This window comes from Xenopus laevis, chromosome 4L, assembly GCF_017654675.1.
Source record: "Xenopus laevis strain J_2021 chromosome 4L, Xenopus_laevis_v10.1, whole genome shotgun sequence".
Lineage (NCBI taxonomy): Eukaryota > Metazoa > Chordata > Amphibia > Anura > Pipidae > Xenopus > Xenopus laevis.
In genome coordinates this window covers 85,933,850-85,957,419 of record NC_054377.1, presented here as the reverse complement: position 1 = coordinate 85,957,419, position 23,570 = coordinate 85,933,850, and the positions used below count along the sequence as shown (strand labels likewise).

Below are 23,570 nucleotides of genomic sequence, written 5' to 3'. Positions count from 1 at the left end.
ACTGATTGGTAACTGCCATGGAAAATGAGAGCTGCAAAACAGGAAGTAGTGTTCTGGCTATTATGTTAGACATCCAGTCACTCCAGCCTTTATACATTACATTTTTGGCTAACTATATGTTATTATTATATTATAAAACATGTTTTATTAAGCGCAGTTTTTATTTTTATACTGAACAATTCCTTTAACTGTTCTGGAAAAAAAATTCCCATGACGGTATCCCTTTAAGTGCAAAATTGTGCACCTTAATTGTTGCAAGCAAACGCATATGTGCTCATACACACAATGGAAGCAGAAACCTATTTTTAGGGTCATGTTAGTGGTATAACTCAAAGATACTAGGCTGTGCATCAACATTATTATTGGGTCCCTTGCTATGATCATCTGACATAAACAGGTCCATTTTTTATGCTTTTGGTCTTAAAATTACATTGTGTTTCGATCTAAACCAGCATTGAAACTGCTGGGATGCATCCAAATGTGGAATTATCTTACAATATATTTACAGAAATGTCTCTTTTTTTCCCCCTGCAATAGGCATATCCACTTTTATTTTCATACACTGGCCTTAACAAAGTATATATATATATATATATATATATATATATATATATATATATATATATATATAATGGGCATATCCACTTTTATTTTCATACACTGGCCTTAACAAAGTATATATATATATTTTGTTAAGGCCAGTGTATGAAAATAAAAGTGGATATGCCTATTGCAGGGGAAAAAAAAAAAAGACATTTCTGTAAATATACATATATATATATATATATATATATATATATATATATATATACATATATATACATATATATATATATATATATATATATATTTATATATATATTATTGCAAGTTTCAGTGTCTGCTACATCCTTATAAAGTATTGTGAATGTTACAACATATCTAAAACCACTGGATGTTCTTCCAGAAAGCAGTTGCAAAGTTTATACCGCTGTTACAGAATACAGTTTAGGAGCATATTTCATTGCAGCAAATATTTCCTTAAAGGGTCTCTTACACCATCCATACTCCTAATTTCTTCACTGGTGCTCTTTGACAAGCAGCTCTTCTGTCCCATGTAATGGTCAGGGTTAGCACTCTGCTGGATCTGTATTCAGGCTCTCATCTGAGGGCTCATCAACGATAATGACCAAAGGAGGTGGCTTGGGCTGCTCCCTCTTTTTCTGTTGATCTGAGGCCTCTAGCCTGTGAGGTACCCTCAATGTTACCTTTGGAGTAGGAGGCTCGCTTGCCCTGCTTTCCTGCTCATCCCCAGTTTCTTCCTCATCAATGCGACCCACAGAATCATATTCTAGATCACTGTTGCGGGAGTTGGGATTAGGAGAGGGGTAGCCATCCCCTCTGAATCGTACAAGATGGTGACCTCGTGCCCCACGACCCATAAAGTTCTTCAAGCTTATTGCAGGTGAAGGGGCAGAAGAGAGAAAACGGCTTAGCATTGGGGTTCGAGCCCTTGGCATATTCGGGGTCACAGCCACTTGTTGGCTCTGATCTGAATCACCTAAAAATCTGATAAATAATTATTCAAAAACAGGTTTAGTTTTTGAATAGTAAAAACACACTAATGAATGTACATTATATAATGAATGCACATTATATGCCCAATATACTGATAAACAATTACCGTGCTTGTGTTTTGTCTTAAAATAACAATACACTCTAACAATGAGAAGACACCAAAAAAAAATTTTATGTAATATCTACATATACAAAGGTAAAACATCCTTAATATAATTGGAAGAAAAGGCATCAAACCTTTTCTTGAATCTTATCTAATGCATGTGCCAGCACAACTGCTTCAGGATTAGGATTCCACATCTTGACAGCTCTTTCTGTAAATGGAATCTTTCTTCTAATCTGAAAGTATGCCCTTCTGCTGCAAGGACCTACTGTTGAATGTGTTTGGACATGTCTGCAGTGAAGTAATATGCTGGATTCTTTAAGGTTAGTATAAAGTAGCAGTGTGAGCTCTGACAAGTATAGTTCCAGATATATCATTGTTTGAAGATGTATAATTTTCCTTAATGGGGTAGTTCACTAGTTGTTTTCAGATAGATTACCAGAAATAACAACTTTTTCCAATTACTTTCTTTTTTCTATGTGTCACCATTTTTCTAATATTGAAGTGTCATTTTTCACCTTCTAAAGCAGCTCTGGGAGGGGGGGTCACCAACCCTATAAACTTTTCTAAATTGATACATTTAGTTGATACACTTTTACATGATACATTTCTTTGTCCCTGCTGAGCAGAATCTCTGGGTTTCATTACAGGCAGCTGTTAGAATTGATACAATAGTTGCTAAGGGCTCTTACACATGAGCGTTCTGACCTGCGTTCCGTTTTTTGGCGTTCAGCCGCAGGGGAGCGCAGGAATAGACGCAAGTCATTATTTGAAATGGGGCTGTACTCACTCAGGCGCGTGTAGGCGCCGAACGCAGGAAAAATGCAGCATGTTGCGTCTGAACCTGCGTTCGGCGCCTACACGCGCCTGAGTGAGTACAGCCCCATTTCAAATAATGATTTGCGTCTATTCCTGCGCTCCCCTGCGGCTGAACACCAAAAAAACGGAACGCAGGGGAGCGCAGGTCAGAACGCTCATGTGTAAGAGCCCTAATACTCCAGAGATGCTTCTGAGAAATGTATCAATGAAATGTTGCAAAATTGTAAAAGTTTAGCACCTGAATTACTGAGCTGCCAGACAGAACAGGAACATTCAAATTTAAACTTAGATTTTGGGAAAAACAGTAAAAAATAAATAATGGAAAGTCATTGAAAAAGTCTTTATTTCTGGGGAACAATCTGAAAACAACTGAACTGAAAAAAGTGTTTGGAAGGTGAACAACCCCTTTATAGAGCAGAAATCAAGAAGTTTGCTTACCGCATGTCAAAAGCAGATCCCATGAATGATGGTTTCAGAGTTTCAGCTGCAGTTGCCAAGGTGTATGGGGGAGCTGCAGTCTGATCATCCCAGTATTTGTCCTTTTCTAAGGGGGGAAGATTCTGATACATGTCATCTACAGATAACAAGGAAACCTGTGATTGAGAGAATTTGTGATAAGTAATAGGCAAGAATTAATGCTCATATATACACATTTTTGATAAGCGGAACATATATATATATAAGATATTACGGATTTCTCTGCCACGATTTCCAAAGTATAAAATATTGTACTTTATTTAATCCATTGCAATTTGTCAGCTAAAGTACAGTGCATATGAATCAACACTCAATCAAGTGTTGATTCATATGCACTGTACCATAGCTGACAAATTGTAATGGATTAAATAAAGTACAATATTTTATACTTTGGAAATCGTGTCAGAGAAATCTGTAATATCTTGTATGAAGTGATTCCTTGGCCGGGAACCCGGATTATGTGACACGTGATGTCCGGAGCCAACCAGAGATCCCCCACACTGAAGTGAATTTTTGTTCTAATATATATATACTGTATATATATATATATATATTCACAACAAAAAGTATAGCACGCCTTGTAAATGGTGCAGTGATGTCATCAGTTATAACCAGTGCTTAAGCTTAGTGATGTAATTTCTGTCACATGATTCCTAAATACTGTACCCCTAGCTGTAAAATAAGATGATATTAGAAATCACATTCGAGTGTAATGGCCTGTATAAAAGCATTTTAGTCTGTGGTTTCATGCTTTAATATGTTATGGTACTCCTCATGACTCCTCCAATCTACCAATAAGCTCTGAACTACCTTTGTGTCTCTGGCTCCTACTACTGCAGCCTTCTGCCTCAAGATCTATATCGGCATCCACAACCTCTCTAGGAACAATAGGAACATACTCCTACCACAAGGCCAGGGCTGGATTCCGCTGTCTGATTTCAGCCCTACCGGAGGCAATAGCGTCCTCTCTTTTCTGCATTTGTAAGTGTTGAACTGGCATCGATGCAAACAGACTAAGGATTTCAGCAAAGAACCACAAGTCTCTACAATTTCAGCCAAAATCCGATGAAGTTTATCGCCGCTTCAGATTCAATATTTTTGAATGTGGAAAAAAGAGGCTATGTATGGCTGATATCAGTCAGCAGATTTCAGTTAGCTGACTTCTGGCCCTTTTTGGCCCTAGCTAAAGCATAGGTTACACTGTCTAGTATTTCCCACACAGTAGGGGGTCTTTAAAACCTTATAGTTACACATTGGAAACCCGACATGAGAACTATATGGATTTCTTACCTGCAAGTTCCTGTCTATTAACCTGTTGGTTTCAAAATCATCATCATCCTCTCCAAAAGGATTAATGATTTGTTGGGCGACCTGGAATTGTTGCAAAGTGATGGGATTACTGAATGGAAGACAATGATATAAATATTTATATATATATATATACAGTATAAAGAATAATCAGTAAACAGAAACTATTAACAGTTGAGCAATGTCCCTAAGCAAAGGTTACATTGGTCCCTCTGTTCATGTAAAATGGCCACACAAATATTCATGATTTTTATCATGTAGTTTTTATTTCTTAATTACACTGCAAATAACTCACAACATAAAATGTAATTCCTGAACCAGCAAGTTTATTTTTTATAGTTGTAATATTGTTTTATCGGCAGCCATCTCAGGTCATTTTGCCTGGTCATGTGTTTTCAGAAAGAGCCAGCACTTTAGGATGGAACTGCTTTCTGGCAGGCTGTTGTTTCTTTTACTCGTTGTTACTCAATCTATCACATTGGAACCTGGATTTTACAATTGAGTGCTGTTCCTAACACTGCCACTTGAACCCTAAGGGTAGCTGGTTTCAATCCCATATGAAACCCCTCCAGAAGGAACTGCAGAATCTGAGGAACAGAGGCCATATGCAGATCAATAGAGTGATCTCTGCACCAGAAAGAAAATCTTTTACAAATTCTACAATAGATCTTATTGGTTCCCTTTTCTGTTGTGAACCATAACGGCAAAAATTCGGTTGACAACCCCTGCTGCATGCTATTCAGGATCCACACTGACAGAGCTAGTCTGCTGGGGTCCAGATGGTGCACTGGCCCTTGGTGAAGCAGAGTTTTGCTGGAGCCCAACAATAGATGGTCCACCTCTGACCAATTCCAACAGAAGAGAATAACCAGTACGCAGGGCCGGAACTAGGGGTAGGCAGAGTAGGCACGTGCCTAGGGCACAAAGCTGGAGGGGCGCCAGGCATGCATCTTCTCCTAGTCCGGTCCCTGCTCTGGCGGATGCTCGCATAACTTTCGTTCACGCATGCGCACTTGTATTTTTTTTGCGCATGCCCACTCGCGTATTGGGCGCTTTGCCGGGCCAGGCTGCCAGTACGGAACCACCATGACTCTGGCTTTGTCCAGCTTGATCTTCAGAATGCTGGTTATCATCAGAAGTGGAGGAAATATGTATCCCAGACTGCCTTTCCAATAGTGAAGCATGGTATATATTGCTGCTGGTCTGTCCTGAGGAAACAGGGAATAGAATCTGTTTAGTTTGGCATTTTCTCTTGTAGCTATGAGATTCGTAGTCTGCCCCACCGTTGACTCAGCATTTTCAATAGCCAGTCTTCCAGATAAGGAACGATCGGAATATTTTGGGTTCTCAGAAAGGCTACTTCCACCACCACCAAGACTTTGGTGAAAATGCGACCGGATGATGACAGATTGAAAAGCAGAGCCGCTAACTGATAATGACTTGTCTTGTGCTGATCTCTGATAGCAATTCTCAGGAACTGTTGATGTCCCTCCCAGATTATGGAGGTAGGCGTCCTAAAGATCGATTGTCGCCATGAAATCTCCTTCTTGCAAGATTGAACCTGCTGATCTGAAATTAATCTTTTTCATGAAAGCATTCAGATAAACTAAATTGATTATCATACGAAACTTGCCTGACTGTTTGAGGACCTAAAAACTGAAGAATAGATTCCCTTCCTCTCTTCACCTCGAGGAACAGGAACCAAAACATGGGACTGCACAAATTCCTGAAATCCCTTGAGAAGATATGTTCTCTCTGGGAACTCTTGTGCAAAGAAATCAAGGTTCTAGGTAAGAGGCCAGCTCGAGCCTGTACCCTTCACTGATGATACTTAGAACCCAAGGATCGCTGGTGATCCTTGTCCATTCGTGAAATAAATAACGAAGTCTTCCCCCTACCAGTCTGAATAAGTTAGCGAGATGCTTCTCACCTATTTTCCCCCCTTCTGAGGTTTACTTGGTCTGCCACAGATGGAACTAAAAAAAGGTCTTCTTCCTCTCTCTAGGTCTTTTGGACTGATTTGACGGCGGAAACAATTCCTTTGAGGAAAAAGCCATTTGTCCTGAGGCAATAACTTTTTTGTTTCTCCTAACTTAGAAACCAAAGCTGCCCAATGTTTAAGCCACAGTGCACGCCTACCAGCTACTTCCAAAGCAGAAGATCTAGCTGCCATTCTAATGCTTTCCACCAAAGCATCACACAAGTAGTTTGCCGCCAGTTTAATAATTTCCATGGAAAAACTTCATATCCTCACGGGAGATCCCATCTTCCATGTCTTGATCCAGCTGAGTGAGTCAAAGCCTAATAGACTGGCTGACACTAGCTGTGGCCACTCCTGGCCTAAACCCTGCCGTAGAAAATTCCAAAAGTCTTTTGAAAGCAGCATCAACTTAACAATCCATAGGATCTATAAAATTAGAATTTCTTACGACCCAAAAACATCATATCCTGTTTAGAGCATTTAAGATCCATTGAAGATGATCTATATTTTTAGAGCATTTAAGATCCATTGAAGATGATCTATATTTTCTACTGGAAACACGTAAGCATCCTCTCTCATATCATTATTAGATGAATCCATCAATACATCATGTATCCACCTGGCTAGCTGCAGAAATATTTGCTTGTGGCTGAGATTGAGCAGAAGCTTTAAACGTAGGTCTGTTGCATATTGGACTTGAAACAGGACATGAATTGAGACATAGATTCAGGCACTTCTTGTTGAAGATTTTCCTTAAAACAATGTGGACAAATCCTCTTTGGAAAATCACGAGGAAGCCTGGCCTTGCACATCTCTTAGATCTTTCTCTCTCCTGGTCTCTAGCTTCAGAGTGGGAGGACACGGCTATATGAAAAGATAAAAAGGTTGCAGAATTAATAACTCCAGTAGTAACGCAAGGCTAACTTACCAGAATCGATAATAAATTTCACAGCAGCCGCATTGTAGACTGCAGATTTTGGCTTTTTAAATTTGCTGCCGGGCCGTCGTGACGGCCACAACCCGGAAATAAAGGAGCCCACAGCGCAAACCAGCGCTGGTGCAAGACCTTGACGCACCAGCCCCATCATATACTAGCAGGGAAGAGGGGACCTGACCGATCAAAGAACAAGTGCAGGTAATGTCAGTCCTCTCTCTACCACACTGACTCCTCCAATAGCCGCACAAGCCTGACCTCCCCCCTACAGCACCGGCTGGAGCCTACAGAAAGGGGGGGAGAGAGGAAGGCCACCATCAATCCACAGCTAGGGGTGAACGGTTAAGAGGACGGTAGTTACCTGTCCTGCCAACTCCATAAGGGTAAGGCCACACTGGGCGTTTTGGGAAGATTTGGTCGCCTGGTGACTAATTGCCTCGTCTTTGCGGCAACCAATCTCCCCAAACGCCTTCCCTCACTCTGCGCTGGCTTAAAATGAAAAATCGCCGGCAGTAATCACATGCGGCGATTGGTTTTCCAAAGTCGCCTGAAGTTTCCTCGTGAGGCGACTTCGGAAAACGAATCGCTGCATGTGACTTTCCTACACCTTGAAGCAGGTCACTCGGTGTGGCCATATCTGGTGTAGGTTGCTGTCATTGAACATGAGGGGAGACTTGCAGTATTTTTCCTCTCCCTTGGTGCAATACTGGAAATCTGCCCAAAAAATTAGATTGGATTAGTCAGCCAAAGGCTTATTTCTACATATGGTTTAATTCAACACAATTTAACACAAAACAGGTGAACATTTTATTGGAGGTTGAGACAACTGAAAACTGAAAACTTGAGAGCGGGTGTTTCACTGTTTAGTAGAGTCCATGGAATACAGATGTAAGTAATACTAACCTTCAGCCAACCAGAGTAAAAGAAGAACTGCAGCAATGTGAAGATGGGGACATACAAATCCATATTTGGTTTCTCTTCTCCCAATTCAGGCTCCAGAAACTGTCTTCCAATGATGCAAACACCAAAGAACGAATAGACTGCAATCGTAACTACCTGTAGTGTCAGAGACAAATCAGAAGAGAAAGGGCAATCTAAATATCAATTGGAAACCAAAATATGAAACTGGTAGCATGCATTTAACCTGCATTCAGCAGTTCTATATGGCCCAGTCAGTACAGTCTTTTTTGGAATGAATGTGCTCCGTTAACTCATGTGTTCCCTTTTGGTGGACTTCATAAAAAAAACACTGCAGGGGAACACATGAGTGACCATTTGTGTGTAAGTCAGAGCCCTAATGGAGTTATGCAGCTCCTCAGATGGGATCCAATGCTTAAATTTAGTGAGGGGTTCTGCAAGGTGTTTGTTATGTTTTTGTAGCCGAGGATGAGTAGTATAGTATAACAGTGCTTTTATTAGCAGTCTCTCACGCAGCCATTACACAACAGTAAGCTTTCACTTTTAAGCTACCAGGAAGTATGCACAGTATAAGTATGAGCACAGTGACATCTACAGGCCATTTGTATAAACACCACATATTCCCCCTATAGTAGGAAAGCATTTGGACAACTATAATAACAGCAACAATTAAACAGTATGCATTTTAAAACAATGTTATACATTCTTCACTTCACAAAGTCCTTGGTCCATGCAGGTTGTTTTCTGATTCTCTCAGTATGCCTTATAGGTTCACTTTCTTCAGGCCTATTGCAGTTGACATCAGTAGTAGGAAAATGTCCTTCATCAAATGGAGCTTCTCCAAAGTCATATCTAACAGGAGTAAGACGACTTGCATTCCATATGCATCCATCAGACAGTTCATATGTGTATGGTCCTCGCTGGCATCTCACTTCAAGTGGTGTAGTAAATTTATATTGTCCTTGTTTCAGTATTCCTGGTTTCTTAATTCTGACTAAAGATCCAGGCTGAAAGTTTACTTCTCTGGCACCACGTTTTTTTTCCAGTATAAGCCTTGCATTTGGCTTGTTGACGTTTCACAATGTCAGCAGTAGATGATTTTGTAGGCACAGTATTTTGTGGAAGTTTGATGTCTGCAACATGTAACTCAGTGCGCATCTGTCTGCCATGTAATAATTCAACAGGAGCTGATTGGGTTGTTGCTCTGTAGTTATGTAGGAACTCTGTTGTAAATACTCCAAGATTTCCCAGTAAGATTTGCTGTCTGTAGTACTTCTTTCAGACTTCTGTTGAATCGCTCGATTTCTCCATTTGCTTGTGGGTAATACACAATATGCACAATATTCCTCTCTCTCAGAAAGGATTCAAACTCATATGAGACAAACTGTGGTCCGTTGTCTGATATTAACTCCTTTGGATTACCTTCTCTGCCAAAGACTGTAGACAGAAATGTTATTTCTGTAGCTGATGTTATACGTGAAACAAATGCAATTTCAGGCCATGTACTGTAATAATCTATCAAGGTTATAGCAAATCTACAATCTATACGAGCATCTGTAAAAGGACCGACAATATCAATAGCAAGTTTTTCCCATGCTGAATCAGGAAATGGTACTGGTTGAAGTGGTGGTGTATGTGTGATAGCTGTTTTGTCATGATTCTGACAAGTAACACAAGAATGAATGGCAGTTACCACATCAGCATCCATTGCTGACCACCAGTTTAGTTCTTGTAGTCTTTGTTTTGTACGTACAATTCCTTGATGACTCTCATGTGCAAGTTGTGTGAGCTTTTCCTCGCAAGGTCTCTAGTACTAGTAATCGGTGAGCTCCACGGACAACATAGCCATCTACTAAGGACAGTTCATGTCTAATTCTGTAGTAAGGTTGAAGATCAGGACTGAGTTTCTTCTCAGCATTTGGCCATTTGCTTTGTAAGATGTCCCGTAGTTTTACTTGAATTGGACATGTGAGGCAAGCTTGCTAAAAAATCAGCAGCTGTAACTGTAGATGATAGTAAATCAGTCAGTGCTACAACTTCTATGTCCTCATCCAGTGTATCAGAAGCTGCAGGTAAAGGTAAACGTGACAAACAATCAGCACTAACATTTTTAAAACCTGATTTCTCTTGAATTTTGTAGTTGAAATTCAGTAGCCTTGCTGACCATCTAGCTATACGCATTCCAGCTCTTCTAGTCCCTTTGTTGTAAGCAGTGTAGTTAAAGGACTATGATCTGTGCATAAGGTAAATTCTCCACCCCATAGGTAGGTTCTCCATTTTTCTGTTGCCCAAACACATGCTAGAGCTTCTTTTTCAACAGCTGAATACTTACGCTCTGTCTCTGTAATTGTTCTGGATGCAAATGCAACAGTTTCCGCTGTATGATCAGCATGGATCTGTGTGAGAACTGCACCAAAGCCATAGTCTGAAGCATCTGTAGTAACCATAATGGGTAGTGCAGGATCAAATAAAGCTAGCGCTGGACTGTTCACAATTAGCTGCTTCACTATTTCAAAGCTAGGTTGAGCAGACTCTGACCACACCAGACTTAGAGTTCCACGTAGTAGTGCTCTAAGTGGCTCCACAACTGAAGCATAGTTGGGAATAAACTTAGAATACCATGAAGTAAGACCTAAGAAAGCTTGTAAGGTCTGGAAATCAGATTGAGTAGGTGCTTGTGTAACAGCGTTGACAGGGTCAGGCAGTTACCCATCTTGTGAAATTATATGACCCAGAAATGACAGCTGAGTTTGTCTGAAGTGGCATTTGGAAAGGTTCAGTTTCAGTCTTGCAGAATCAATGCATTTCAGAACCTTTTCCAGGTACTTGTCATGAAGATTCATAGTTGGAGCGTAGATAATTATATCATCCAAGTAGCATTCTACACCAGGTATGCCATGGAGTATAGAAGACTTCAATCTTTGAAAACAACTCGGTGCTGAAGCCAGTCCATAAGGTACACGCTCAAAAAAAAAAACCCATCATGGATGATAAATGCAGTGAGGTCTCTGCTGTCCTCTTGCAGTAATACTTGATGATAAGCACTCTGAAGATCCAGAGAAGAAAAGACTTTTGCGCCTCGGAGTTCTGAAAATATTTCCTCTGTGTGTGGCAAGGGATGATTATGCATAACAACTGCTTTATTAGGTTCATGGAGATCAACACACACAATCAAATACCTCCAGTTTTCTTCATTGTTACAACAATTGGTGAAACCCATTCAGAAAAATTAAGATTTTTCAATCACATCTTGCTCTACCAGTTTATTTAGTTCCTGTGAGACTTAGAGTAGGAGTAATCACCTCAATTTCTGGCTTACTGGTTTTACATCTGGTCTCAACTTAACTTTGTGTGCAAAGTTCTTTTACACAACCCAGTGAAGTATTGCTTTGTGGTGAAATTTTAGACACTGGCTGTGTGGCAGGCACTGGTGCTGTAGTAATGAGACCATCAACTAATTGTAGGTTTAATGCAGCAAAGAGATCCCTTCCAAGTATAGCAGAATGGTAAGTAACAAGTTAGGGGCATTTGCCCAGTGGGACAGGTAGGCCAGGGGGGAGGAGGGAGGGTGGGCAACACATGGGAGGGGGGGAGGGTTTTTGCGCCGACTAGGTTTCCTTCTCCTTTAAGTAACTGACCAGTTTCAGGGCAGGTGCAACAAGCGGATCTTTTGCAAATTATTTCAAGAAAACAGAAACAGCTGTACCTGTATCAAGCATCAGGTTAATGGAGTGTCCCTTGTCAGCAGAAGCAGTACTGACACTGACAGTGCATATAAACTTGTCTTGAATAAATGTACTAGCTTTATCCACACTTAATACTGTGATATTTGTAGTAGTGACTTCAACATCTTTAGCAGAACTACGGAAGATCTTAGTTAAATGTCCTACCTTTGTGCATCTGCGGCACCGTATAGCCTTTGCAGGACTTGTAACATGATTTGCAGTGTGTTGTGTTGAACCGCAGCAAAAGCAGTATTTTTTATTTGTATTTGCTGCATGGTTTTGCAGTGTAGGTGAATCTCTTTCCTTAGCACTGTATTTTGCCTGTGACTGTGCATTATTAGGCCACAGTGTTGAATTCACAATCTGTACATTCCCAGCAGTTCCCTGACTGACAGTTTTAGCCTCTGCTAGTGCTGTTTCAATTTGGCTAGCAACTGTAATAGCCTTTGCAATGGTTAAATCCTGCTCTAGGAGCAGTCTCTCTCTAATGAGAGGTGAGTTTGTTTTTTTCCACTATTTGGTCTCTTAGCATTTCATCTGTTAGATTCCCAAACTCACAGGTAACAACCAGCTCTCTCAAAGCTACTACAAATTGTTCTGTGGATTTGCCATTACGTTGTCCACGTTGGCAGAATTTACATCTTTCAGAAACCACATTTACTCTTAGCACGAAAAAGTTCTTTATAGCAGTAAGAGCAGTTTCATAAGTATCATCAGGTAATAGTAATGTATAGAATATACGCTGTCCCTCTGCTCCCAGGCAGTGAATAATTAAAGCACGCTTTCTAGCAGCAGAAATCTCCCCTTGGTCAGCAGCAATAATGTAATTTTCAAACATATGGATCCAAGCAGTAAAAGGTATTGTAGGCTCACCAGGGTTTGAAAGAAAAGGAGCAGGCTGCTGCAGAGGTAGAAGGGCCATTCTTGTCGCCATTTGTTATGTTTTGGTAGCCGAGGATACGTAGAGTATAACAGTGCTTTTATTAGCAGGCTCTTGTGCAGCCAATACACAACAGTAAGCTTTCACTTTTAAGCCACCAGGAAGTATGCACAGTATAAGTATGAGCACAGGGACATCTACAGGCCATTTGCATGAACACCACAGTGTTGTTTATTCACCCATGCCTTCATTGGTTTCCTTTGGGTACCTCTGTTCCCTCCAGTGGCAGAACTGCTGGGGGAGCAGGGGGTGCGAGCGGGCCAGGGCCCCCTCAGGGCCCGGCAGCTCCCGCTCCACTGTAATCAGGCCTGAAAATCGCGTACGGAGGGGGGCAGGGGGCCGGCTGCGCATCACGCACCAGGGCCCGCCCCCCCCTCTAGCTACGTTACTGGTTCCCTCTTACATGCCAAAAAATACAGGCAGCTAACCATGGTGTGGAAATGTAATAGGGACCTTATAGGGGAATATAATACAAGATATTAAATAAAATCTGCATGTGTTTGCAGTATTTCTTAGTCAAAGCTATATAAACAACATTTATGTGGGGGGCTGGTGCTGGGGATTGTTATAAAAGTATTGGTATTTGTGCACAAGTATAAAGGTGTTCTTATGGAGGCTATTCACACATCCAGATAGGGTAATGGATAGGCAATAAAAATGAGCGCAGAGGGGATTGGGGATGTCATGATGATGATGATGGACAAGCAGCTTGATATCTCAGAAGAAAGATTCAGAGTAAGTGAAATGTATGGGGATTAGGGATGTCGCGGACTGTTCGCCCGCGAACTAATTCGCGCGAACATCGACCGTTCGCGTCCGCTGAATGTTCGCAAACGTTGCGCAACGTTCGCCAATTTGGGTTCGCCTTAGCTGGCGCTTTTTTTTGCCATTTCTCCCCCAGACCAGCAGATACATGGCAGCCAATCAGGAAGCTCTCCCTCCTGGACCACCCCCACACCCCCTGGACCACTCCCCTTCCATATATAAACTGAAGCCCTGCAGCGTTTTTTCATTCTGCCTGTGTGTGCTTGGAAGAGCTAGTGTAGGGAGAGAGCTGTTAGTGATTTGAGGGACAGTTGATAGTAACTTTGCTGGCTAGTAATCTACTTGATACTGCTCTGTATTGTAGGGACAGAAGTCTGCAGGGATTTGAGGGACATTTTAGGTTAGGTAGCTTTGCTGGCTAGTAATGCCACCTAGCTGTGTGAGCTTGTTCACATTCTGTCTAAATAATAACAATAATAATTCCGTGTCCGTAAACACCACCTGAGTGACGTTTTTCAAGCAGCAATAATATATTCCGTATCCACTGCTGTAGTAGTGTATACGTTGACCTTGCAGGCATTGTTTGCCCAGTCTTTAACCAAGTGCCACCTAGCTGTGTGAGCTTTTTCACATTCCGTGTCCAGAAACACCACCTGAGTGACGTAGTGTGATTTCTGCCCTTTACAGCACAAAACGCAGCGCTGTGTCAACAATGGATTTTTCAGATACATTTTTGCCCTTGATACCCCTCTGGCGTGCCACTGTCCAGGTCGTTGCACCCTTTAAACAACTTTAAAATCATTTTTCTGGCCAGAAATGTCTTTTCTAGCTTTTAAAATTCGCCTTCCCATTGAAGTCTATGGGGTTCGCGACGTTCGCGAACCGTTCGCATTTTTGTCCGGACGTTCGCGAACATGTTCGCGAACATTTTTTCCGACGTTCGCTACATCCCTAATGGGGATATCAAGTAAGTGAGTTGCTCTGGAAGTTGTACATAAAAGTGAAGATGCTGGGAGTTGTGCCTGACCATAAAGTAGAACTAGTTGTTTATGTGTGTGATAGCAGCACTGCGTTTAATGAAACTTGGGGAAAATAGAAATTTCAGACTTGTTCATAGAATAGTGCAATATAGTCTTTCATTTTCTAAAGGAATGTTTTATTAGAAATTAATAAAATAATAAAATTTGTTAGGCTTTTAGAAGTCACCACTGAGTACCGTGATTCTTTATACAGTATAAGCATGAGGCTAAATGCCTTGGTGGTGACTTCTATGCTCTGTGGCAGAGCACAGACAGAGACTGGTGGCCACCCCCATGAATACAGGGTTGCCCTTAGTGCTCTTGCATGTCTGTGGTCATATTAAATCACCATGACAGAATACTTATGTTTCATGCAGCACATTTACTCCTTTCATTAAGCCATGTGTCGGAGGGGTCCCCATCGCAAGTGCAGAGAGCAGAATTGTGCTCCTTGCACTAGAAGATCCAAATTTGCGGTTTATTATGCAGAAATTCACCCCTTAAAGTTACCAGGAGCATTTTTTTGCCTTGCAGGCAGGTGCATTCCTGTAGATGGCACAGACAGCTGTATGCAGTGGCCATGCCTATAAAAGTAAACTCAAGTACGCTGTAAAATGAATACAGACAGATGTATCTACTTTTTTTTTATCTACATTCATCATTGTAGAAATAAGTTATATGTTGTTTTTGCTGTTGGTAGGAATACATTAAACACACACTGCATCAAACCTAGGGCAAACTGCCTATCCTAGTAATGCTATAGATATAAAAGTTAAAAAATAAAGTTAAAATGACCTGACCTGAGTATACACTAGTGGGACACTGATCCAGTCATAGTGAAAGAGCATGCTGCACTTTGCACGGTACTTATTCAGCTCCTGCAAATACATGAAACAAACAGCTTCAGAGATTCTACAAAACTCTTAATAAATATAGCACAAGTTTTTATACAAAACAACAGGGGGACAAATGACCAAGAAATGAAACATGGAAGGATTTTTGAAAAGCCAGACACATGAGAAACAGTAATGCCTACTAGCAGCAGAAGGCAAGGTGACTAGTGATGGGTGAATTAATTGGGCAGTCACAAATTTGTGGTTAATTTATGCGTTTCGATGCCATCAAATAAATTCGTTAAAAATCCTCAGAGACAAAAAAAAATTATTGCACGTCAGAATAGTCGCGCGCATAAAATTTACGCGCGTCAAAATTATTCGGATGCCCATTGACTTTAATGCATTTGAACAAAATAGTCGCGCGTATAAAAAATTGTCACTCGCGTCCAATTTTTCGCACGTCAAAATGATTTTGACGCCCATTGACTTCAATGTGTTTTGAGAATTTTTCGCCATTTCGCAAATTTTTGGGAAAATTCACAATTTTTTCAGCAAAGCAAAATGGCACCGATTCACCCATCACTAAAGGTGACCTTTTCCAGTGGAATATTAATGTTTTGGGTAGTGTGCCTTTTACTCTCTTAAAATGTAAGAATTGCAAATGTGCTACAGTGCATTTGTCACTGTTACATCATTAATTAGGTCCTGACTCAGAGAAGGGGGATAGTCAGGAGAAAGAAAGAAGGCTGGTCTGTTGTTCCTCTGGTAAGGAAAGATTAATCTGACTGAGGTTTATAATGTTTTTCCTAATCAGAAGAATATAAATATAAAGACCCATATATAGATGGCACAAACTCATCGCAGTTTTGCAAGTATGGGTGACAGATACATCAAGATTCTAGCAGACAATTGTAACAGATTTCTGAACAAAGAGCAATAAAGCAGTAACACAAAGGGCAATATCAAGGGTTGAGATTCTTTGTAAGAAATATTGATTGGTTGATAGCCCATGCATATTAAGATGCAAGTTAGAAAATCAGGCAGGAATATTCATCCTTTGCATCAAATCAGCAAACTGCAAAATAACGGACAAGCATAACAAGGCTTAAGTACTATAGTTAATTGACTAGTGCATTTCTGTGCTGATATTTAAGCCTAGAGCCTAGTCTTGCAATTTAAAGTAGCTTATTATCCTTTGTTTGAGTCAAACCTATAAAAATTTTGACCAACTAATGACCCAGTAATAAAAGGGCCAACATTCATGGTATACGTTTATAATACAGGCTGTTATTTATTACCTGGAATAGTTGTTACCTGGGTTTTTTTCTAAAAGAATCTTTTTGCAATATGGATCACCATACCTCCTCTCTAAAAACAGTTAAACATGAAATAAACCCAATTGTACAAGATACAATAGATATTTATGTCTGAGTAAATTAGTAAATTATTAGAATTATCTGTTTATGGGAGATGGTTGTACCACTTTATGGATATCAAACCTTTATAAATGACATTATAATGAAGTTATACATTATAGCTACATAGGTTTAATCTCAATCAAAGGTACTATCTGTTTGGTTGATCTCCCTGTTTTTTTGTGTGGGTGTTTCACCCACCTAGGCTATGTGGACCCTGGCTTCCACAATACCAACACTCTGGTTAATATTCCCAATGTAGATTAAATATACACCTTGTGGGAAAACAAGTAGGTACTTACAACCATTTAAAATCCTGATATTTACCTTAAATAATTTTATTTTTTAGATAAAATTTACACATTCATACACCAAACTCCATTCAGATTCAGTACTTTTGGTTCAGATTTGTGACATTAAAATTGCTTTATAAAATATCTCTCCTTAATGTCTGCATTAAAAACTAGGGATGTGTCGAATCCAGAATTCAGTTCAGTATTCAGCCAGGATTCAGCCTTTTTCAGCAGAATTCAGCTGAATCCATGTGCATGTCCAAACCGAATTTGAATCCTTAAAATCCCGTGACTTTCCTTGCAGGAAGCAAAATAATTTGTAACCACTTGTGCAGCCCCATGGATCTCTTTCACCCTTTCTGGCCCTAACTTGCATATGTAAGTTTGCATTTGGTTCAGTGTTTGCCCGAATCTTTCACAAAGCATTCAAGACTCTGCCAAATCCCAAAATAGTGGATTTGGTGCATCCCTATTGAAAATTATACTTGTGATGAACCATAAGAATAGAGAAATACTGCATTATATTAAAAATTTGTTGTATTGGTCTTCTCCATGGCTATTTGAGCACTGGCTCTTCCTTTCAAATTTGGCAAACATATTCACAGAGGAGAACAGGCTTATTTGAGCTGGCAAGGAGAGAACTAAAGAGACTCTGGTGGGAACACTAAACTCTTTTTGCTATGTGGATCCTGATTAAACTGACCCCAATGTGACTGTGACAGCAGGGACGTTAGATGCAAGTTGCGATGGGCGTATAAATTTGCCAGCCGCAAATTCTCGGCTAATCTCCGCATTTCTCCACCAGCGAATAAATTCACGAAACTGTGGAGAAAATTTGCTGCTGCAATAATCCACTGCGTTAAAACATTTGAGCACATGTCAGAATAGTCGCATGCATAAAAATTGTCGCGCCTCAAAATTATTTGGACAAAATAGGCACGCGTATAAAAATTGTCGCGCATGAAAATTATTCGGACACCCATTGACTTGAATGCATTTGGACAAAATAGGCGCACGTATAAAACTGGTCACAGGCGTCAAAATTGACGTGTGTCAAAATAATTTTGACGCCCATTGACTACAATGTGTTTCGCAAATTTTTCGTTTTGGCGAAACTGGAAAAATTCGCCGATCACTATGTACAATGAGCCAGTGGTATATAAAGGGCATTACACAATAATTATAACATACATCCATTAGTAATTTCAGAGCCACATCATCCCTCACTCGCCCATCTCTTCTAGCTTGTGCTGCCAGGTTGGTAAACCACACACAGGGGATCCAGTACTTGTTATAATCTGAGAAGAGACACTCATATTTCTTTAGTTCCTCGCGGGTCATAAAACCTGAGACAGAAAGGAGAAACACAAAGAAAACCTAAAGAACATTGAATGATCAAGGTAATTAAAGGAATGTTTGAAAGAAACATATTGATTCTGGTACATGGTTCATTATATTTTCTCTTGGATCATTTCAGATCAGTCTGAATCTGGCGTTAAGGGGGGGCACATGGGACATAACTGTTACTCATGTCTAATGCTGAACAAAGCTGTGGTAAATTTCATAACATACCATATAATCACAGGCATAGACATAGGGCCTTATTTACTAAGCAGGATTATATACAAAAACCACTGCAACTGGCCATGTTTTTATCCCCAATGCATAATTTTTACCCTGTATACCAGAGCAGTTGTAGAGAGAGTGAGTAATAAGTCCCAGCATAACAGAATCATGGTGTGCCCCATGGTACATTTCTGTATGCTGTTTTTATAGAAGCACCACATGGCTGTTTGATAAATGAAACCCACAGTGTTCATGAATTGTGTTTCATGCACAGTTTCAAACATTTTGGCAAAATGCTAAGAGGTAAGCATACATTTGCAAATGCAATTTATGCAATATTGTCTTCCCCTAAGAAAATAACTACTTGGCTGTTTTATATCTAGGCAAGTGCTAATTTAAAAGACAAGGAAAGTGCAATAAAGAATTTATCTCCATTGAGAGGCATACCTCTGCTGGTGTCATGCTTTTGCTCAAGCCTGCTGGTTTTGCAGCCATTTCTTTGATCAGCAGCCTTGTTCATGAAGTTCACTAAGAGAAATTCCCATAATCCCATGCTCCTGCACCAAGACCAAGACTGCAGAATGTGTGCAGTTGTTGGGACCAGAAGGCAGTGCATGCACATTTAAAACTACTCTTAAGTGCACTTCCATAGAATGTCCACGGAGCAGTTACCCACATTGATCAGCTATAGCCCTCCCAAATTGATGCATGCACCAATAGCAGCTCTCCAACATGCTTGCTCTGGTAACTCACAAACCAAGGGGGGACTATACACACTGATCTCCTGTCTCTTACAATTTATTCTAATGCTCAGACAATCAGTGTGTTTCTCCCTCTGCCTCCTCAATTGTTGTGCATCATGACTAGCGCAGAGATCCTGTCAGCATTCACAAAGTTTCTCTGCTTATTCATGGCTGGCATCTGCTTTCATTTTTATTATCATGCCCAGGGGGAGGAACAACTTTGGTGCATGCGCTTTTAGTTCACCGGCACCATGTTACATACATCACTTCATACATTAACTTCAGGTGGACAGTACTGGAGAATTTTTTTTAAAAAATTATTTCAGCGATTATTTTATGTAATTATTTTATGTACACACACAGGGGCCCTCTATTACATACTATCAAAATGATTAAAATCCTTCCCTTGTCCTTTAAGTTGGCCACAATATGCATTCATCATTGAGCAGGCTCAGAAGAATAATTGGATTTACAGCCACTATCTCTGCAACTGCTCCAAACTAGAGAAATGTGTAAAAGGTATGCATAGTGACAAAACAGCCTTTTGGAACAAGCAATTTTGTTCCTATGAATTTGTTCACACTTCAGATATAAATAATATGTCTTTCATCATGTAGTTTGTCTGAATTTTCAATTATAGTTAGTGATGTATTGAAGCCATGATATTTAGACCTGACAGAATACCAAATTGTCTCTAAAAGATTTTTCAGAACACCAAACCAAATTGGAACCTTAATTTACAAAATAAAATTTTGTTGCAAACAAAAAAATGCATAAGTTGCAGACAAGACAAAGCAGCATCCAGTTGTCCAGAGCTTTAAATTCCCATGACTTCGGTTGGACATGGTTTTTTTTTTTTTTTTTGGTTCAGTTGAACACTAAGGGGCCAATTTAAGATTACTTTTGCCTTTTGGCTGACAAAGTTTTTCTTCATTTCAAAAGCCCACTTGGGTAAAATGACATAGATTAACAAGGTTTGCTTGGCACAAAATCCTGCATGATTAGTAAACTCAAGCAATCAAGGCATGAGCAATCATAATTTGGCCCCAAAGTATTCCCAAACCAAATCCTGGATTTGGTGCAATCGTTAGATGAATAAAGCATGCTGATTTAATTTACCTGCTTCAACAATGTGCTCCATGGTTGGAAATCTCTTGAGCACCCTCGTACTGACCGATCTCAGAATAAGAACTGAAGATAGATTAGCATATCTCATCATGGTACGTCTCAACAAGCGCCCTCTTTCATCCCCACCATGGACATTGCTGGATACTACACACATGAGCTGATCAGGGAGGGGAATATTTGTGTATTGAGCCCACCAACGGTTCACAATCAGAGTAACATAGAAACCCAGCACAAATGAAACAGGAATCAACTCCGTGTATTGGTTACAGTATCGAGCCAGCTGAGCAAAGTCACTCTTCTGCTTTTCATTTAAAAAGCACCTATAAGCAAAATTACAATTAATATTCTGCCTTTCATTCATTAAAGGTATACTGTCATGGGAATTTTTTTTTTCAAAACCAGGTCCCACTGTGACACATTTGAGTAACAGCCTGACAGAAAGCAGTTCCATCCTAAAGTGCTGGCTCTTTCTGAAAGCACATGATTAGGCAAAATGACCTGAGATGGCTGCCTACACACCAATATTACAACTAAAAATAATATACTTGCTGGTACAGGAATACAATTTTATATGGAGTGAATTATTTGCAGTGTAATTTAGAAATAAAAATATATTATAAAAATCATGACAGAATCCTTTTTAAGAACCTATAAATGAAGCTACAATAAATATTCTCATAAAAAAACCTTCAGTATTAATCACAAATATTATAAATTTTCATGAAACATATTTTGTTTATCATTTCCTATGCAAATGGTAAGTTCTGCTTTCGAAATATACGAAATATACAGTATCTGTACATAGTATGTGTTTTAGGAAGTCTGTTCTGAAGTTTCTAGATATTTTCATTGGCCTTCCTTTCCCTTTTCCAGGGAAATAGCCAGGCTACACACAGATGGTTGTATACCTCTCTGATACATTTTTCCCCAGTGCTTTTTTCCGGGAAAAGAAAAGAAATAGGGATTTGATTTACTTGGCAGTGTCTAACATATTGGTACACCATTTAAAAGGCAGATTCAGACAAAATTAAGCAGATCAACTTGGTCAGTCATGTTTTCTGGAGTGGTAAGCTGCCTCATATAATAATGTCATAAATCAGTATCGCTCTACGCAGGGTGCAAACAAACTCAGCACACTGTTCCTGTTTCTACTTAATTTTTTAACCTTCTCATTTTTAATATTTGCAAGAACTACCAGTAGTGGATATTCATCATTTTAGGAAAGACGGATAAACTACAGGATAATTGTCTGGAATGTATTTAAATACAGCCATTCTTTCAGTACATGTCTAGAATAGTGGGCCAAAAATGTCTGAGATTTTGTAAAATACATTACATGTTATTAAAATAAATAAACAACTTACCTGTATGTAACACTCAGCATGGCATAGAGACAACAAAAGACGATAAACTCTTTGTATAGCAACTTATAGATACTCCCTTTCCACCTGAAGAGCAACTTGAAGAAGCACCCAAAGCTGGCATTGGCCACTTTTAATGTGTAGGACACAGTCATAATGGATACTGAGAGGAATAGTCACGGATCAGCAAGATAACAAGGGTGGTTCACAAAGGAACTATGCATAGAAACAAAGTATAACAATGAGTCGTTACATTAGCCATTACATAAGGCAGGTCCCGACCTCTGTTTCCCCCAGCTTTCACTGCCTCTTTCCATTATTTAAAATGTACCCAGTAAAAAATTGCCCCAAAATACGATTTTAAATCCAAACATTCACACAAAAACACAGGCCAATTTATGAATTGGTGATCACAATTTTCTTTTCTCCATAGAATCTAAAACCCTCTGTTGAAATAAACTGCATTTCAAAACATGGTCACTTATATACTGATCAGCTACTCAATCACTTTGCTATACCAGTAGGGTTTTAAAATACTGGTGCTTACTATATTTTGATCAATATTTGGTCAAATATGTGTAAATTCAAAAAACGACAATGCACCCCCTTCCAGAACTTATCTAATTTATACATTTATAAAAATTGCCCCCCTTAGCCCACTGCTAGTAAATAAAACTTCCAACACTGTGTACTAATGGAATATGTACTATTCAGGAAGGACTGAAATCTCTTCCATGTTAGGGACAATATATTTCATTTGATCCCTTTTGAAAGAAGAATGTTGGTAATTATACATATATACTAATTGGCGTTAATGTTCATATCATCTGAATACTGTGCACCTTATTTTGCTAGGGGTTACTGCATTAAGGCATGCCTTCCCAGTGTTAGTAAATTAAAGGGGTTGTTCACGTTAAATGAACCTTTAGTATGATGAGATAGAGAGTAATATTTTGAGACAATTTGCAATTGGTTTTCTTTCCTTTTTTTATTATGTGTAGTTTTTGAGTTTTTAGCTTTTAATTCAGCAGTTCTCCAGTTTGCAACGTCAGCAATCTGGTTGTTAGAGTCCAAAATTGCACTTGCAACCTTGCAATGATTGGAATAAGAGACTGATTTATGAATAAGAGAGGGGCTGAATAGAAAGATGAGTAATAAAAATTAGCTATAACAATACATTTGTAGCCTTTCAGAGAATTCAATTTTTTAGATGGGTTCAGTGACCCCCATTTAAAAACTGGAAAGGGTAATCAGAAGAAGGCAAATAATTCAAAAACTATATAAAAAAAAATGAAGGCCAATTGAAAAGTTGCTTAGAACTGGCTGTTCTATAACATACCCAAAGTTGAACCACTCTCTCAACCATAGTATCTAAAATGAATACAAATGATAATTCACAATGACTAAACAGTTTTCTTCAAAATACATCACTAATTATTTTAAAATACAGTTCTAGCTCCTAATTGTGCAGTGACATCTTTAGCACTAATTTACAAGGACTCAATCAGGCTGCTGCATGCAAGGACTCTTACCTGTTACCTGTGAGCAAGCAGTCTAAATGGGAAAAGCAGCCTACTGACAGCTCTGAGGTTTATATACTATGGATAGGGATGTGCTAACCTTTTGATTTATTACCTAGCCATAATAACTGCAAATTGAGCCCTGTATATATTCCCATTAAA

The 23,570-nt window shown here is 39.5% G+C and overlaps 1 protein-coding gene across 1 annotated transcript; it reads right to left on the bottom strand.

Annotated features, from left to right (window-relative positions):
• Window positions 1-884: 884 nt before the first annotated feature.
• best4.L (bestrophin 4 L homeolog) lies at window positions 885-23,455 on the bottom strand. Its single transcript, XM_018258347.2, has 9 exons — window positions 23,421-23,455; window positions 21,892-22,104; window positions 20,519-20,847; window positions 18,282-18,436; window positions 15,347-15,424; window positions 8,083-8,235; window positions 4,247-4,327; window positions 2,918-3,072; window positions 885-1,548 (listed from the first exon to the last, which is right to left on the bottom strand). Exons 2-9 carry the CDS (start codon window positions 22,041-22,043, stop codon window positions 1,110-1,112), a joined length of 1,542 nt encoding a protein of 513 aa, XP_018113836.1. The 5' UTR covers window positions 22,044-22,104; window positions 23,421-23,455; the 3' UTR covers window positions 885-1,109.
• Window positions 23,456-23,570: the final 115 nt, after the last annotated feature.

Excerpts from the sequence above, each read along its gene's own strand:
- best4.L (XM_018258347.2), bottom strand. The coding sequence starts at position 22,043 with ATGACTGTGTCCTACACATTAAAAGTGGCCAATGCCAGCTTTGGGTGC. Across the intron at positions 15,425-18,281 it reads CTCTGAAATTACTAATGGAT|GAGCTGAATAAGTACCGTGC; the intron begins GTATGTTATAAT and ends ATGTATTTGCAG. Across the intron at positions 1,549-2,917 it reads GGATCTGCTTTTGACATGCG|ATTTTTAGGTGATTCAGATC; the intron begins GTAAGCAAACTT and ends ATTATTTATCAG.